At 40.4% G+C, this 19,243-nt stretch overlaps 2 protein-coding genes across 4 annotated transcripts in view; both read left to right on the forward strand.

The window, feature by feature from the left end:
- Positions 1-19,243, forward strand: part of ltn1 (listerin E3 ubiquitin protein ligase 1) — a 156,638-nt gene that overhangs the window by 98,754 nt on the left and 38,641 nt on the right. For 2 of the 3 annotated variants that reach the window (XM_078559905.1, XM_078559906.1), the window contains 4 exons: positions 51-207; positions 2,531-2,629; positions 3,304-3,411; positions 8,988-9,130. In XM_078559905.1, coding sequence (XP_078416031.1) covers positions 51-207; positions 2,531-2,629; positions 3,304-3,411; positions 8,988-9,130 — 507 coding nt within the window. The remainder of the gene's footprint in view (positions 1-50; positions 208-2,530; positions 2,630-3,303; positions 3,412-8,987; positions 9,131-19,243) is intronic. The other variant, XM_078559908.1, reaches the window with a different exon arrangement.
- Positions 1-19,243, forward strand: part of LOC144691626 (thiosulfate:glutathione sulfurtransferase) — a 168,072-nt gene that overhangs the window by 14,857 nt on the left and 133,972 nt on the right. The gene's annotated exons all lie outside the window — the stretch shown is intronic.

Here is a 19,243-nt window from a genome sequence, read left to right on the forward strand (position 1 = left end):
ATTTCCAGAGATATTCTAGAAACTGTTAATGTTGTTATTATTTTTACTAGTTGCTGCAGAAATGTTGTACTCCTTGCAGTGGTGTGAAGAAATGAAAGATTTTTGTCCTACCATTTCTAAGTACCATGAACTGCTACTTCAATTTGATATTACACGTGAAAGACTGAGGAATGCCTGCAGCACATTGTGTGAAACACTCTTTAGCAGGTAATCAAACTCATTCTGTGACTGAGCATATATTAATTCAGTGAACTCTTATTGCATTGTATTATGAAATCCAATATTGATGTCACAATTCTTGCAAGTAAACTTGGAAAGTGGGTATTTATTCACTGCTAGAAAAACCACATTGCCAGCCCAAAGTCAAATGCATACGCAACTCCTAGAAGGATCCAGTAGACCTTTATAGGAAATGCTGTTAATTTATGTCCAGCTTCACAAGCTGGTTGTTGTTATTTGTTGATTTGGTTATCCTCAAAATTCAACATTGTTGCACAACATTAAAGAATTATTTCAAGACTTTGAAACTTTAATTTGCAAACATTCTATTCCAATCCTTGCTAATCCTAGTTTGAGAACAAAGTGAGATTATAAGGATGAAACCATGAAACTGTTAGGTAGAAAGTAATCACTATGGTAAGGGACAAGCCAGCAGAGATTGAGACTGTGTTTTTACAGATGACACAATGGCCAGATTTTTCTTAAGACATCTTGGAGGATGGGGTTAGAAAATGGAGTGTGGTCTGGTTCCACTGGATTTTGCCTCACACAGGAGTGGCAAGTAGGGAGGACTGTGAGTGACTCTATTGATGCTTCCTACAGCATTGCCAGGAATTTCCCGTCGGTGATTTGAGGGCAGGGCCCGCTCGCCGATGGGAAAATGACGCAGGAGTCATCCCGGTCCCTTTAAATTTTCAGGAAGGCGGGCAGGCAGCAAAATCAGCTGTCTGGCCGCCGACCTGTCAATGGCCAATTAAGGCCATGACAGGCTAATTAAGATTGTTAAAGACCCTGCCTGTCCAACCTTAAGGTTGGCGGGCAGGCCAGGAGCTCCAATGGGCTCCTGATAATACATGAAACTTCATCCATTGGTGGGATGAGGTTTCATGTCCGTTTTTAAAAAGTTTCATAAAGTTTGTGTGTTTCTTATTAATATGTCCCATCTCGTGTGACATTGTCACATGAGGGGGACATGTTAATAATTTTAATATTTTTCTAATTTTGGAGTTTTTTTTCCTGTCAGTAACCTCCCTGAGACAGCACTTGGTCTCAGGGGACAGTGCGCTCTTTCGCATGCATGGGTGGAAGAGCGCACTTTGACAGATGGGGAATCCCTCTTTCCACCCCGCCTGCACAGGAAGCGCATAGCGCTTCCTGTCGGGCAGGCCGCCCACTCAAAATGGCGGCGGGCCCCGTTTCGGCGGCGGAGTTCGGCTGCCTTCCCGCTGCCAAGGCGGTGGGGCCGGCCCGCCCACCAAGGGCAAAATTCTGCCCCATGTTAGTGGATAAGCTGGGAGAGTAATCAAGGATTTTCTATCCATTACGCATATTAGTAAGAACAGGTGCAGAAAGGCCCCAAAAATGCTAGAGGTAGCAGATATTTCAGGGGATCGATTACACTTTTTGACAGCACCTTCCAAACTTGTGACCTCTAGCACCTAGAAGGACAAGGGCAGCAGATACATGGGAATACCACCACCTACAAATTTCTCTCCAAGCCACACCCGTTCCTGACTTGGAACTATATCACTACTGTTCCTTCACTGTCGCTGGGTCAAAATCCGGAACCTCCCTTCCTAATAGCACTGTGGGTGTACCTACAGCACATGGACTGCAGCAGTTCAAGAAGGCAGCTCATCACCACTTTCTCAAGGGCAATTAAGGATGGGCAATAAATGCTGGCCTAGCCAGTGACACCCATATCCCATGAATGAATAAAAAAAATATGCCGCAATGGCACTATTTAGGGAATTCCAGGATTTTGATCCATTGACAATAAAGGTACTTTAATTATATTCCCAAATCAGATGGAGTGTGACTTACTCGGGAACTTGGAAGTGATAGTGATCCCATGGTGTTACTGCTTTTGCCCTTCTCAGTCACAGAGATTGAGTGGCTGGAAGATCAAAATAATATTGACTTCTGTTGCAAATTTTTTACGTCACTCTCTTTAAAAATAATTACAGTACGGGCAATTGTTCATACAAGTTTAATAGTAATTCTGTGATAAACAACTGTTTTCTTTTGCAACACTGTCGTCCAGTAAGGGGTATATAATATGAATCTTGGATCCTGATCAGCATGTATCAATGAAAATGATCCTGAAAATTTTCTTTCAGGCACTGCTTAACTGAATCCAGTAATAGTGTCAATTGCACATATTGGACATATCCAATACCTCAATGTCTGATTGATCTCAAAGATCCTACTCAGTCCATGATTATTGTTTACACAGTGCCTTGAGAAAGTGGACCTTTAGTATAAAATATCTCTCTCCTCTCCCCATTCTCAAATTCTCCTTTTGTAATAGATTCATCAAAACAGTGAACTGGGTTATGCTCTTAGTAATCTTCAGTGGTGGTGTTGACTATTATTTGGTCATTAAACAGGATGCAGAATATAGAATTAGGTTAGTTACTACTTTTATACAAATAACATATTGAGAAGAATCATAAAATGGTACAGCACAGTTAGAAGATATTTGGCCCATCGAGTCTGCATGGCTCTTTGGAAGAGCAATTCAGTTAGTCTCACATCCCTGCTCTTTTCCTATGTCCTTGAAATTGTTTTCTCTTTCTGGGATCTATCTATTTTCTGTTGAAGGCTACTATTGAATATTTCTGCTTAAAATAAAAAATAGTTTTAATGGGTTCACATAGATAAGATTTTCAAAAATGAATCTCAGGTAGAAAAAAGAAAATATAACACTTAAGTCCCAGTAGAAGCAACAACGAGCATTGATCTTATAAAGAGAAGTAACTGCACTTTAGATGATTCTCTGTGAAATTTGCGGAATCAGCGTAAATCCTAGTAAACCCCATTTACTGAGAAATCACCTCATGCCAGGCACACTTTATCCCTCAAGTATGTTTGATTAATAGAGAAAGTTAAAACTGTACATAATAGGAGGGAAATTTCTTTTTTTTTCCGAAAGAAAGAGGAACAAGAGGCCATTTGGCCCTTCGATCCTGTTCCACTATTCAGTTACCTCAATATATCTGCCTTTTCTCCAAATTGCTTGATAGCCTGACCTAGCAAAAATCTCCAAGGACTTAGATTTTTTTTTTTCATTCTTTCGAATAGATCATTACAGAGTGGATTACTCTGGGCTTTAACTGCATCTCAGTTTATCACCCAAACAAAGGTGGATGGCGGTTGCGACCTGAAACAACTGTACATCACAGTGGAGAGGTAAGGATTTGACCATATCAAGAAGTAGTCGTTTGGTAGTACATGACTTGAGTATTGCTGAAGAAAGAGACATGCTGTCAAAACTTTTTGTCTTGCACTCATCAGGACAGATTTGTTGTTTCCATGAGAAACATGCCTTTGACAGAAATGACACCTAACCACCTACCCCTTGCATTTTTCCAATATGTGGATGATATGTTTGCTATATTTGAATCTGCAGCTGCAAGTAAGAATCTCCTTACCTTAATTAGCTTCATCCTGTGCTCAAATTCACCTTTGAAATGGAGCAGTCAAATGAGCTCCCTTTCCTCGATGTGCTAGCCATCTGCCAATGGCTTCTCTACTACTTTCTACTGCAAGCCTACCTTCACTGGTCTGTATACGCATTGGGATTCCTACAGTTCCATGCGCTATAAGATTGGCCTTATCGACAAACTCGTAAATAGGTGCCGAGCCATTTGCTCATTGTGCAAGCTTGATGCTGAAATAGGGCATAACAAAGCTATCTTGCAGGATAATGACTACCCTGATCATATCATTGCTCGCTGTATATTGCACAAACTCATGAATGGGCCTAAGGCTATCACTTTGGGTCCTGAAAAGTGCCCAGTCTAGGAATGGTAAGGTGTTTCAAAATTTTGAGCAACAGGTGAAGCTAGCCATTTCACATGGTATTCTCCACTAGTAGGATGCTGCCATCAAGCGAACAGGGCATTCTGCCTATCATGCAAATGAGTAATGAGGTATATGAATTTCACTGCCAGTGTGATGTCGTAGGTTGTACATCCCGACCATAAGACATAGGAGCAGAAATCAGGCCATTCGGCCCATCGAGTCTGCTCTGCCATTCAATCATGGCTGATAAGTTTCTCAACCCCATTCCCCCACCTTCTCCCTGTAACCTTTGATCCCCATACCAATCAAGAACCTATCTATCTCGGTCTTAAATACACTCAATGACCTGGCCTCCACAGCCTTCTGTGGCAATGAATTCCATAGATTCACCACTCTCTGGCTAAAGAAGTTTCTCCTCATCTCTGTTCTGAAAGGTCTTCCCTTTACTCTGAGGCTGTGCCCTCGGGTCCTAGTCTCTCCTACTAATGGAAACATCTTCCCCACGTCCACTCTATCCAGGCCTTTCAGTATTCTGTAAGTTTCAATCAGATCCCCCCTCATCCTTCTAAACTCCATCGAGTATAGACGCAGAGTCCTCAAACGTTCCTCATATGTTAAGCTTTTCATTCCTGGGATCGTTCTTGTGAACCTCCTCTGGACCCTCTCCAGGGCCAGAACATCCCTCCTGAGATACGATGCCCAAAATTGCTCACAATATTCTAAATATGGCCTGGCCAGAGCCTTATAAAGCCTCAGCAGCACATCCCTGCTTTTATATTCTAGTCCTCTTGAAATAAATGCCAACATTGCATTTGCCTTCCTAACTACCGACTCAACCTGCAAGTTAACCTTAAGAGAATCCTGGACTAGGACTCCCAAGTCCCTTTGCACTCCAGATTTCTGAATTCTCTCCCCATTTAGACTGGTGGATCGTAAAAAATAGCACGTTCCTTCAGCTGTTCGCAACAGGAAAAGTACTGACCATATGCAACCAGCCCGTGCTTGCAAAACTCAAACATAGTATCCAACATTAGATGTGATTCCACAATTGGACAGCACTTGCTAAACAATTCTGATTGGTTGTTGGTGTAATTCTTAGCACAATTTAAGATTACCAGTCGGGCTCGCAGTATGGCTTATTTACACATGCTAGAAGCTACATATATTCACTGTCCCCAGGCAAGGTTCCCCCAGTTTGTTATGATCCCGGACGAGGTACCCCAAATTGTTATGCACTCGGCTGAGGAGGGATGAACTGGCTCCCTTTCTTTATTTAACCCCCTCGGTTGATCGCAATAAGGTTAATTTAAAAAGGATCCCTTCCCTCGTGGATACCTTTTCTCAGTCCAAATGTATTTCTGTTTTAGAACGAGCCAATTTAACCAGGCTGTCTTAAGTCAAAGAAAGAGTGAGTTTATTAGTTACTAAATGCAAGAAAAGAATAATAAAAGCACAACACACATACACAAAGATTAGAAATGAGAAATTGAGTCCAAAAATAAAAGCTAAAAAGATATACCAATCAGCCCTTTGGCTTGCCTGTGAGGAGTAGATGGTGAAATGTTGCAGCCGTTACGTTGTGGTGATACCAGTAGTGCTGATTTTGGCAGCTGAGCAATTGAGTTAGAGATTCTTGGTTCTGCAGGTTAGGTGAAACGAGTTGTCCAGTTTCCTTATCGACTGTAGCTTTGCTGACTTGTGACTTGCTTCCGGCAGTCAGAGAAAGAGAGGTTTTTACCTGCAAGTGCAGGGATGCCCAGTTGGTGTTCTTCAGCTTTGACCTTTATAACACGCGAACACCAGATTAGCACACAGAACTAGGGTTGCTGTTGGCTTTTTAAAACTCCTTTCCTTGTGTATTCCTGGAAGGGAAAAGCAAAATGTCTTCCACCCAGACCCATTTTTTTTCAACTCAGTTCATGTTCACAGTCTGGGATATAACTCAACAGGAGGTGGTTTCGGCTGAGATGGTGATCATTTTCCATTATCTCCGCAACCACAGGAGATTACAGTTCAGTGTGCATGGTATCTTTTCCTTTGAAGTGCCTCTCTTCTGTTCTCTCTGAGCTAGTTGGTCAAGCAATCCACATAGGAATTTTCCAGCAAGTGGTTACCTCACAGTCTCAGCCAGATTTTTGCTTGCATGACCTTTTTTAAAAAACACGTCTTACTTCAAAGTTCAATATGTCCATAAGTAATTTGGGGATAGGATTCATGGTCATTACATCACACACAGGGCCCTATCCTTTGCAAACATTGCAAGGCATTGCGCCTTTTTAAACTGAACAAAAGCTTGGGGGAGAGCCATCCCCTGGTTCATTCCCCATGTCTTGACCAATCAGAGTTGACCTGCCTGGTTTGAATTTAAACAGAAACTTGGCAGTTAACTGTTCCCTGGTGCATTTTCCATGGCAATGCCTTTACCAATCAGAGTCAACTTGCCGACCAATCAGCACTCTCTTCTCATGCAGTATAAGTTGTTGTTCCCTTTAGAATTAGTATTCTTACGAATCTGTCCTGATGAGTGCAAGATGAAAATCTTCAATAACACCTCTTTTTTTCAGCAATACTCATGTCAAGAAGTTTAAGTTCAATTATTATTTGAAGTCACCTTTACTGTATTGCCTTATTTACCTGGAAGAAATCTTATACATTCAAAGCTGCATATTTCACCAAATAAATTTTCCATGGGGTTACTTGCGGTGTTTTGGAGGATGTACTGTTTTTATAAGGACTTGGGCATTATACTGTATAAAACAGATATCGACTTTTAAAGCACCTGTCCCTTTAAGGCTATTAAGTCTAATTGTTTTAACATCCTTTGGTCAATGAGGAGCTAATTGCACTTATAACATTGTTATGTCTGAGTTAGTTATTTTCTATTTCTAGGGAAGTTTGTTGTAGATTCAAAAGTACTTACTTTTTAAAAATTGCATTTATTTTCCAACAAAGACACTCTGAAAGCTTTTATTTATTATATTTCCTTACCTATAATAAAAGTCTTGCACATACAGCATTTCTTGTAATTGTAACACCTGGTTCCAGTAACCTCTTCCCTTTTGAGCCCATTTCCAGTATACTATTGTTGTTATACTAATGTATTGCTATTGATTTTAATTACTTCTGTTTGAGTGCTAAACATTTAGGCCAAGATTTTCTTCTGTATTCCTGTCTGATCAGGGTGGCATCATAATGAAGAATGAAAAAAAATGAGAGCATGGAGGCCTGCTATTGCTTCACTGTCCCAGCTGGAATATCTCTTCTGTCAGAATTGCTGGTGGCTGCCCTTTCCTCATCCAGTGCATTCAAATGGGGTGGGGTGTTGACGTTAATGTGCATTGATCTTTGCAGGTGGCAGGACATATTGAAAGATTAATTACTACAGCATTTGAGAATTTGGACTTCATCAATAGAGATATTGAGGACCTCGCTGAACCTTTACAAAGCTTTGGCTAGGCAACAGCTAGAGTATTACGTCCAGTTCTGGTCACCACACTTCAGGAAAGGTGTGTGGGTCCTTGAGAGGGTGCAGAGTAGATTTAACAGAATGGTTTGAAGAATGAGGGATTTTAGCTACACAGTTAGGTTGGGGAAGCTGGGGTTGTTATCCTTGGAGCAAAGGAGGTTGGCGGGAGATTTGATAGAGGATTAAATAAGGTAGGCAAAGAAAAGCTGTTCCCGTTAGCTGATGGTACAAGGACTGCGGGACACAGATTTAGGTTTTGGATAAGAGATAGAGGGGTGATGTGAGGAAGAATTTTTTTTATGCAGCGTGTAATGAGCCAGAAATTGCTGCTCACAAGGGTGATGGAAGTGGAGATAATGAATGATTTCAAAAAGAAAATTAGATGAGACTTGAGGAAAGTAAACTTGCAGGGCTGGGATTAGGACTAACTGGGTTTCCTTATATGGAGCTAGCATGGATTCAATGGGCCAAACGCAGCCTCCTGTGCAGTAATGACTCTAAGATGCAGATTCACAGTGAATTTTCTGCTTATCCTGCAGGTAATACCACTTCCTGGGAAGTTGGTGGTTGTAGGCTCTAGGAAACATTAGTAACAAATCTAGGTTCGAAATGAAGGGATAGTGATTCGTGGGAGTGGTGTGCATGCTTCTTATCAGTAATCACACAGGATGAGGTATCAAAGAAGAAATAGTGGGAGCTTGTCAAAAAGGTATGGTGATTATCATGGGGGATCTACAAATGGAAGACTGGAACAACTAGATGGGCAAAGGTTACATAGGTGACAAATTCATAGAATGTTTTAGGGATAATTTCTAAGATCAGCACGTTGTGGAGCCAACCAGGAAGCAGGCTACACTGGACCTGGTATTGTACAATGAGATAGGATTAATTAATGACCTCATAGTGAAGGCAACCCTAGGTAGCAGTGATCATAATATGGTTGAATTTTACATTCAGTTTGAAGAAGAGAAGACTGGGCCTAACACTAGTATTTTAAACTTAAATAAGGGCAATTGTGAGGGCATGAAAGCAGACCTAGCGAAAGTGAACTGGCAATTTAGGTTAAGGGATAAGTCAATGGAGATACAGTGGCAGACATTTAATGAGATATTTCAGAATACACAGAATGGATACATTCCAAAAAGAAAGAAAAATTCCAAGGGGGGGAATCCACCATCTGTGGTTAACAAAAAAAAAGTACCAAACTTAAGAAAAAGCATATAATTGTGCAAAGTTGGGTGGCAGGTCAGAAGAATCCTAATTTAGGAAACTGGATCAGGGTTATAACAATGATGGAGGTGCGGGTGCAGACAGAAATCCTGCCGTGTTGGAACATTAGTGTGGAAGGTGAATCCTGGCCTTAGTCATCAATCTGGGGTTACTTTTACTTACTTGCATGAGAGACCTACATGCTTCTTCTCCAATATAAGTGGTTCTGTGGGTATCTTCTGACAATTGTATGCTACAATCCTTGAATTTGAATTTATGTTTCCAGATTTTTCCCTTTGACTGAGGCAAGCCTGCACACAATTCAGAGCATTGCTCCATCTCTTCTCCAGGAAGATAAAAATATCCTTGTGACGCAGTGTGCTGCAAAACTTTCTACAAGCAAGAGTACAGATATCACCATTATTGATGGTCAGTGTTTTGCTTGATTTATTTTAGTATCAAATTATCCTTTTAAAAAAAAAAGCCTTAGTCTTTCTCCTCTGAGTTTGTAATTTCAAGCTGCACTGCAGACAATTGAGTACATAATCTTGGTTGATACTTCAGTGTAAGCTGAAAAACTGCTGCAGCAATCTTTCGGATGAGACATTAAATCGAGGTCCCATCTGCCTTTTCAGAGGGATGTAAAAGATCCTACGGTGTTATTCGAAGAAAAGTAAGGGATTTCTACTGATGTCCTGGTGACATTTATCCCTCAAACAACATCACTATATTTTGAGACATTGTGTCCTTTTTGGAATTTCTTAGGTTATGAAAAACATTACATAAATGCAAGATCTTTATTTCGTTCATTAAAGGAAAAATCTCACCATTAGGACCCTATGTCAAAATTAAATACAATATTGGTTGGAAGTTTTCATTATTACTAGGGTACTAGCTTGGAAGTGTTTCAGTTCTGATATTGATTTCAGATAAGGATTTGAATTTAAGTAAATTGCTATTTTCAGATGCTCCAGTTTCATTTGTGTAAAGTTGAGTTCATTGCACTCAAAAGCTCAGAAACTCCTCCAAGGTATCCCCCTATTTCATTTAAATTCAGGCCAGGACTTTCCGTGCCTGCCACACCGGGCGTGTTCGGTGGCTAGAGTGGACAAAATATGGTGAGAAGGCCAAAAATCGGTTTCATGACGTTGTGAAACCAGTTTGCGATTGCCCGCCGATGGCAGGCCGCATTTCCTGCCATCGGACATCGGGAACTTTATTGTAATATATCAGCATATCATTATAAGGCCAGCCTGCTGCACTCATTCCCCCCGACTTGCTGGATTGTCCGCCCACGTCTGCAGGAAAACACACTAATGTGTTTCACAACAGCATATATAAAGCATGCACTTGGTGGGCTGCACATCGCTTGGGACTTCAAGGTTTGTTTGCCTACCTTGCTTCGGGCAGCACTCGCAGTCATCAGCGCCAGGCTTCATAGACAGCACCACATCACTTAGTGGAAGCTAATGGATAGGTGTCTACCTACCAGATCAGCCATATGTGGGTGGCTTTTCAGCGACTGCAGGGAAGGTCTTGCTTGGGGAAGGGGGAGAAGTGGCCTCAGGCAGGGGAAGAGGCTGCAGGACAAGAGCTGTACTGGGGAAGGAGGGTATCCCAGGGTGTGTGTAGGGGTACATGTTGATCTGTGCAAGTGGCCTCAAGGTGTTGAGGGCAGAGGAGGCAGTCTCCGTAGGAGATGAGGCCAGATGGACATGTGAGGGCATGTGTGTGAGAATGAGTGGTGACGGCCCTTGAGCTGGCAGTGAGTGAGATGCCAGTGAATGTGTGATGGGCTTGAGTGTGAGAGTTTAGAGTGATGAGATGGTTGCCATACCCTGGCTGCATGGCTGAGATCATTCATCCTCTTTCTGCATTGGATGGCCAACTTCATCTGTGCAACATTGATGCTGATCACCACTGCCATCGCCTACCAAGCCAGAGTGGCAATGTAGCTGGTCCTCCTGCGACCAGAGCAGGGGAAGAGCAAATCACAGCGGGCCGCCATGGCGTCCAAAAGGTGCACGAGGGCTGCAGTCTTCTTGCCTTTCGAGACCATGTCTTCTTTGCTGCAGTCCTGGGCTGGAAGCAAATGGCTGTACTTTAAGTGTAGTGCCTGGCATGATGAAGCCATGAGGTGACGGCAAAGCAGGCAAATCAAAACCCACCTGCCATCGAAACGGCGTGATTCCCAGGAATCCATTAGTAATGCGGCAGGTTTGGGATGATATGGCATGAAAACCCGCCATCGCGGAAAACGTTGTTTTACCTGCATGCTACCACGCTTAGTGCAAATCTGGGACGATTCCACCCTCAGTTATATTAAAAAAAAGTAATGGTTGAAAAATAAAATCAAGATCAATGCTAATTTTGTGTTAATTTTTTATAAGAGATTCTTATAGTAATACTTCCTTTATTTTAACAATTAATACATATATATTGTTAAAAGGCTTGCATAAAAACTTTCTTTCTCTCCAGAAACCTTGCTACTCATTGTTACAGTTTTTTCACTGTTTATCTTTTTTGTTTCTCCTCTGTTTTAGTTTCTCCCTTTCTCCTTGCGTAATTCTTCTGGTGACTTCCTCTTCTGTTACCCTCTACCTTTCTCTGCTTTTTCAATTTTGTTTTCTTTCCTTTTGCAACCTTCTTACCCTTTGATCTACCTGCACAACCCCTGTATCCTCCCAACTCCCTCACTGTTATTGCTGTCGTCATTCTTAGCCATCCAACCGGTTCCCTCCTTACTTCACTCACTCCCGCTTATGAGTGCAATTAGCAATTAACAAGATGACTCTCACCTTCAACTGATTTCCTTCACACTTTCTATGTATCCCCATCAGTGAAACTTTGCTTATAAAATTCCATCCTTTTTTTAAAAAAAGGAATAAAAATTACAATGAGGGTAAAAATTGTTCCAGTATGTCATACACACAAATCATGTTTGGAAATTCTTCAAATACTATTGAAAAACAATTGCCTTAAACCTAAAGAAAAGTATTCCACCAGTACAGCTGACTGGTGTTGGCGCATCCTGGGAAGTTACATGCACATGGTCAAACTGCACAGTTCAAATTTGGCTGAGTCAAACAAAAATATCACATCCAAACCCAAAATGAGGCTTTCAAATCATGACTTTAATGATTGCATTAAAAGGCATAAGAGAACTGATTGGATAAATTGAATCTTGTTACTGTGAAATATGTAATTATTTGGAGTATTTTTATTTAAACCCTTATTTGTATTTTGGACATTCTATGTAAAGACAGGAAAAAGACAGCAGATTTTTTTCAAAGATAAGATACAACACCACATGATAGTTTGATGGGGTTGTTGCAGACTAATAAAATTAACATTGAAATTCCTACTAAATCTACTGGCATTGAAGCTTAACAGGAAAATCCCCATGGGAATCCCAATAGGAAATATTTTCATTGCAGTTTTCAATGGAACATTCAAATTAATATAGAAACAGGTATGTTGGCATATGCATACTTCTGTACAGTACGGATCAAAATATTGGTTAGTGAAAGTATACAATCAGTACAACCAGGTATCAGATTAGGGTGTATTTATGAAAAACTAAAATCAATAAGACCAATAAATATTTTTTCTCAGGCTTCCCTGATGACTCAGTTAACAAAGACAAAATTGAGCCATACGGACCAATAAGTCTGAGGCTCTCATCCTGAGTTCTACTGAGGTGTCTCACTTTTGCTGGAGAGACTGACAAGACGCTGCATTTGACCTCGATGCACCGGAGTAGAATATGGGAAATGAGCCCTGGTTCCATTCCTGTTTGTTATCTGATGACCCCTTCTGCAAAGGGCAAACCTGAAAATCAGAACCGGAACCTGATTTAACTAGGCCTTTCCCAAAGTATCTGAAATAGCAGACTTTGTTAGCAGAACTACCTGTTATCACAGGATCAGAATGCAGCATTGAGCAACATAGAACAGTTTGTCAATAAATCAGTATTGCCAAAGGAATTTCTGCAAGGTGATACACAATGCATTAAATTAACATGTTGGGTTCACTATATGTTGCTGATGGATTAGATATCCCTCAATATCACAGTTTGGAAAAAAAAAACATAAATACCGCATATACCTGTGTAAAAGTTGAGTTTCTAGAATGAAATTTTTAGCCAAAAAGTAAGGAGTCAACTTCTATGTGAGTAATATTTTTGAGGAGTTGAAATCCACCCTCTCCCATTGCCTCTCTGTCACCGAGTTGCCAGGTCAGAGTCTGTTCCTGCCAACCCTGCCTCCAAAAATAGTGCAAAAGGGGCCCAAAAGTATTTTTAATCATTGAATTTTTAATTAATAAATAAATAATGCCCTCCAAGGAGACAAGCATCAATTTGTGTTCACTAAATTCATCAAGTTTATTAAATTCATTGAAAACAACAGCCATGTATACAAATTTATACAATTTCATTCAGTTTTTTTTACAGCACAGAAGAGAAGCTTACTTAGCAGAAGAGCATGCACGTAACGTGTACTAAAATCCATAAAATAATCACCCTCCTCCTGGTCTTTAGAACCTAATAACGCGTCCCAATCTGCTTCTTGAATGGCAGCATTCTATGGATCATCAGCATATCTTCAGCAATCATGTCATCATCAACTATCTCATTCAACAAATAATCATTTTCTGTCATCTAGTGCATTGGATATCTCACATTTTTTAAATCGATTTGATGACCATCTCCATTCTGATTTCAACCCAGGCCTTTACAAGCCATTCACACAGGGTTGCTAGTGTCGGAACCCGTATGCTTTCTCCCTTTGTGATTTTTATAAATTATTATTCATTTATGGAATATGGGCGTCGCTGGCTAGGCAAGTATTTTTTGCCCATCGCAAATTGCCCTTGAGAAGGTGGTAGTGAGCTACCGCCTGGAGCCGCTGCGGTCCATGTGATCCAGGTACACCCACAGTTCTTTCAGGGAGGAGGTTTCAGGATTTTGACCCAGTGACAGTGAAGGAATGGCGATGTATTTCCAAGCCAGGGTGGTGTGTTGCTTGGGGGGGAACTTCCAGGTGGTGGTGTTCCCGTGTGTCTTCTCTCATCCAATCGCCCAGTCATTCCACTTTTTTCATATACTATCCTTCAAGGGCTTGTTTAGAGAGGCATCTAATGGTTGAACAAAGCTGGCTAGACCACCAGGAATCACTGCAATTTCACTGTTTTTGCAATCTAACTTCAGCAATAGCGTCATTAACAAGGTATGATCTGAACATGCCCCAGATGAGAGAACTTTTTTCTTTATTTAATCCTCCTGGTCAGAAACTCCAAACTTTCCTTAGCCATATGTTCAAGCCACCTTCATCCATCCACCCTTCATCATGAACATGGATGACTACTCCTTTTGGGAATTGCTGTTTTGGAAGGGTTTTCTCTTGAATATCACTATTGGCTTAAGCTTTGTCCCATTGGACATACACAACATCATACCGGTGAATCTACTCTTTTCCTGGCTAGTTAAATTCACTGTTTTCTTTCCAACTTTGCTCATTGTTTGACTGGCTGGCATGCCATCATTCTTGGGAGTCTCATCCATGTCACCAGTATAGGCCAACATGTATCCATTCTTTTGTCAATGTTTGATTATAAACTGTAGAAATGCGATAAGCCTGTCATCAAGTTCTGCTGGGAGATGCTGTGAAATCTTGGTCTTCCGTCACAGTACAAAATTATTTCTCTTCATAAATGTGGTACACCATCCAGGGCTGGCTTTGAAATCTGCAATGTCTAATTTTCTTGCTTGTTTCGTGGTGAAAATTTGGATAGATCCTCAAGAAACTGAGTCCATTCTGGTAATTTTCATTGACATATTTTGCAACTTTGTCTTCCAATTACGGCCATGTGCTAGGCTTTCCTCTGTTTACACATTTATTCTTCAACATCTGTTTAAGTTGTGTAGGGAGCTTCCTCCAATCTCTGATTTTTTTTCCCAATATCTTAATTTCTCTATCTGCTATACAATTAGTTGTCTGTTCTGCAGCCTCAATGATTTTTAAGTTTGAATTAGGCTGTGTATCTGATGTTCCTTCTTGATACCTTGTTGCCATATTAGAGGGCAGGATTGGCGGAAATGCAGTGTGCACCAGTGAGGTGCTAGCCTTGACATTACGTGTTGACGTGTGCAGATATGAGGAGCTAAACTTCAATGGTGTGGTGTTTTATGATTCTATCAATGAGTAGGTTTGCACCAGGGCAAGTTTGACTTCAGTGGCAAGCAGGTGGTAAGTACAGAGAATTTAGATTTTTTTGACTAAAAGTTGGGGGTCGGCTTATACACGAGATATATGAAAACTGAATTTTTTCCCCAAAATGTTGGGCGTTGACTTTTACACAAGACTATTATTCTAATATATATGTAATCTTTGACCTGTCCAGCACAAGGTGTTTTAGAAAAAAAAGTTTGGGAGGAAATTGCATAGAATTTATAGCACAAATAAAAAAGGCCATTTGACCCAACAGGTCTATGCGGGTGTTTATGACCCACATGAATTCCTCCCATCTTATTTCATTTCATTATATCACCATATCCTTCTCTTCCTTTCTCCCTCATGCACTTATCTAGTTTCTCCTTGAATTAAACTATGTTATTTGCCTCTACTGTTCCATGTGGCAATCTCACTACATTGGGTAAAAATGATTCTCCTAAATTCCGTATTGGATTTTTTTAGTGATTATCTTCTATTCATGGCTTTGGACTCCCCCTGACAAGTGAAAACATCTTCTCTAGGTCCGCCACTTCATAATTTTAAAGATCTCCATCAAGTTGCCTCTCTGACTTCTCTTTGCCAGAGAAAAGATTCCTGATGTTATACCCCCTTTACCACCTTAGTTGTGATATTATCCTTGGAAATTTCCTTTGCACTTAATTCTTCAGTCCTTCTATACCATTTTTGTAATATAGAAACCAGAACTGTGCATAGTGCTCAAAGTGAGGTCTAATTATGCTCAGTAAAAGTTTAACATAACCTCTCTGTTTTTAAATTCTATTCCTCTATAAGTGATTTTTTTTGTCTTCGTTTTATGGCTTTTTAACCCGCATTGCTACCTTTAGTGATTTATGAATCTGTACCCCTTTGAGCCACTCACCATTTAATCTCTTATTTTCCAAGCTGTAGGTGACGTCCTTATTCCTCTTACTAAAATGCACAGCCTCACATGTTGAAATCGATTTGCCATTTATGTGCTTATTCTGAAAATTTGTTAACATCTTTTTGTATGTTTCCCCAGTCTTCCTCTGTATTAACTGCACTCTACAATTTAGTGTTGTCCACAAATGTTGATGTAACTTGCAATCCTGAGTGCAAATCATTTCTACAATTAGTGAACAAAAGTCATGGTCCCAGCACCTCCTGCCAGTCTGAGTAACCTCATTCTGTTTTTTATTTTGTAGTCAGTTTGCTAACCATACTGCTACTTGTTCACTGACTCAATAGGTTCTGACCTTAGGCATGAGTTTATCATACGCTTTATTAAAGGCCATGTATACTACTACATCTACTCCATTACCATTGCCTACACTTTCTGTTACTTCTGTTATGACCGAGATAAAAAGAGTGCACTGTCTGTCTCTAGTTACATTGCTCCACAGGCAACGTGATGGAGTCCTTGAAATAGTGTCCCAGTTATGTGGCTGGTGCCTAAGCACTGGTCTGCGAAACAATCAACTTTTGCACTGCTTTTCAGTGGACTTCACAGAAGTCTTGTTGTCAGTTGATTTCAGAATGTAGTATGACTTTGGCACAACTTCCATTCACTTTGCTTTCGACTGGGCCTGGAACTGAGGAGCTATTGTTTTCTTTACCCAAATAGCTGATCCTTCTTGTCTTCTCCCAAAGCAAAACCAGCTTATCAGCTTTTGAAACACAGTTTTCCAGGCATGTTTTTTTCCCAATGTTATAAACCACCATGTGACCCTTTTGTAAACAGCCCTACAGGGTCAAGAGGTTTCCAGCTTCTTTAAAATTGCTTAAATAACTTTTCTTGTAAAATGTTGTATTTTCCAGGAACAGCAACAACTAGTCCTTGCATTAACCCTTTAAGGGACAGTGTCTTTTTAAATCAATGCAAATTCTTGCAGAACGTTCTAAATCCTTGAAGATGAACCATTTTCTGTAATTGAAGTGTTTATGACGCTTTTTCAAAGAATTCAATAACGTTGGTCAAGCATGAGTTCCCTCTTGAAATTCGTGCCGACTATTGTATTCTCAGTTTTTAGAGGTTTTATATTAAACCTTGATTCCAATATCTTTCCTTACGTCAACCTTAAGCTAACTGGCCTATATTCCCTTGATTTGTCCTGTCTCCCTTTCGAAATATTGGCATAATATTAGCTCACCAACAGTCTTCTGGCATGATTTTCTTTTTTGTTGAATTTTGGAATATATAGTACATAACAGTGCCTCTTCTGTCTTCCCAAGCTTCTTTCAGTATGTGCAGATGCAATCCATCCAAACCAGGGGTTTTATCCTCTACGTTTGTCTAGCTTATCGGTTGTCACCTCCTGTTCTATCTTACATGCCTCAACCTTTATTGATCTCTTCCAATGTTATATCCACCTTGTTTGTCTCCTTGGTAAATGATGAGGCAAAGTAGTTATTTGATTTCTCTGCCATTTCCCTGTAATTACCTGAGTTTATCATGTGCATCGCTTAGTGGTCCTATCCCTATCTTAATTTTCTTTCTCTTTATTTATGCATACATTGCTATTTTTTTTTATATTCTTTGACCATTTCATTTTGTAATTCCACTTTGTTCCTAATTGTTTTTGACATATTTCCTAACTACTTCATATTCCCTTTTGTCATCCTCCCCTTTATTATCTGTATACTTAGTGTATGCCTTTTTCTTTAGTTTTACTTTTTCCCTTATCTCTTTAGTCACCAATAGCCTTTCATTGTTTGCTAGTTTGTTCTGTTTTTCAGTGGAATTTTGTTTCTCCTGAACTCTGTTGATCACCTTCTCAAATATTCTCACTTTGTTCGTCAATTTTTTTCCAGTCTACTTTCCCTAAATCCATCCTCATTCTCTCAAAATTACCTTTTTTGAAATCTGTTACTTTGGTCCTGTGGTAGTGTATCAAGCGACACTGAACATGGAGACGGTTAAAAGTCCAAACGAAACAAATACTTTATTCTACCAGCGTGCACAGGGATACAGCTCAGGAGAGATTGTTCAATGAACAAAGTTTGCTTTACCGATTTATGCACTTTACAACCGTGCTTGTTACTCAGGTATCCAGCCTGTCACATGACCACAAAGCGTACCAGACAATTACAGTGTTGATGCCTTATTAGAAGACTGGACTAGTCTCTGGTTGACATAAACGCTTCCTTTGTAAAGCTAATCAAGTTCCTGCTGCGCCTATGTTAAAGTGACCCTGTCCCTTGTGAATGCAAACTGGTTCCCATTCGCAGCAATTATCTCCCAGTAACACTAAACAAGTCTCTACATACATTATCATGGTCATGTCTCTTTGTGTAGCTAAGCTGCTCAAGTCTCCTCCCTGGGTCTTGAGCAGATTCTGAATTAAGTTTGAATTAAATATGTTCTTAACCCTTCGAGCGCTTCAGCCTTGTGTCACCCTTACACTAAGTTCCCAGCCTGCTGTGTACCTAAATACCCTTCCACATATCTGTCTAGTTGTCTAATTACTCTCTGTACTTATTTACTCCTACAGGCCCTTAACTTATTGTGCCTATCTCCATCATTATCTTATGATGGAGACCATAAGATAATGATGGATGCTCCTAAACACTTATTTGTCTTATCTGTTCTGACTGATTTCCTATTACTAAATCCATCAGTGATTCCTCTCTTGTTGGGTTAATTATATACTAAGTAAGAATGGAGTACTGTACACATGGTAAAAACTCCATTTCCTTTTCCTCTTTCAGTCATGTATTTATCTTTCTGATTGGCCTATCCCTATGTCTACTAGTTTATGGCTTGGGTAGTAATTAACAGCTCTGGAGAGTCCTGCTTCTTAATTGAGTTCATAGCTCCCTACACTTCCTGAGCAGGACTTCCTCCCTTTTCTTTCCAATATCATTGGTCCCAATATGGGCTGTGAAACTGGATCTTCCCCCTCCCATTCTAAGCTCCTCACAAGATGTTTGAAGATATCCCTTTACCCTGGCACTAGGTAAGCAACACATCTTCCTGGACTTGTATTCATAGTTGCAGAAAATGCTACCTGTTCCCCGAATTATTCTGACCATCCTACCTGAAGCCTTCCTCCTTATTCTTACAAGTAGCAACTACACTAAAGCTGCTAGATAGGACCAGTGTCTGTGGTACCTCCTTCTGTGCCTCCCCTCGTTCCCCCTGTCCTGCTGACTGTCACGCATATCTGTCCCTGCACCTGTGCTTTACCCTGAGGTGTGATATATTCTGTTGTAAACTATCTAGATATTCTGCCCCCTCCCTTATGTGCCATAATGCTTGTAAATCGCATCCCAGTTCAACAGCTCTGAGCTGGAGTGTCTCAAGGCGGAGACGTTTCATAATAATGTCGTA

The sequence above is a fragment of the Cetorhinus maximus genome, chromosome 16 (assembly GCF_964194155.1).
Source record: "Cetorhinus maximus chromosome 16, sCetMax3.hap1.1, whole genome shotgun sequence".
NCBI lineage: Eukaryota > Metazoa > Chordata > Chondrichthyes > Lamniformes > Cetorhinidae > Cetorhinus > Cetorhinus maximus.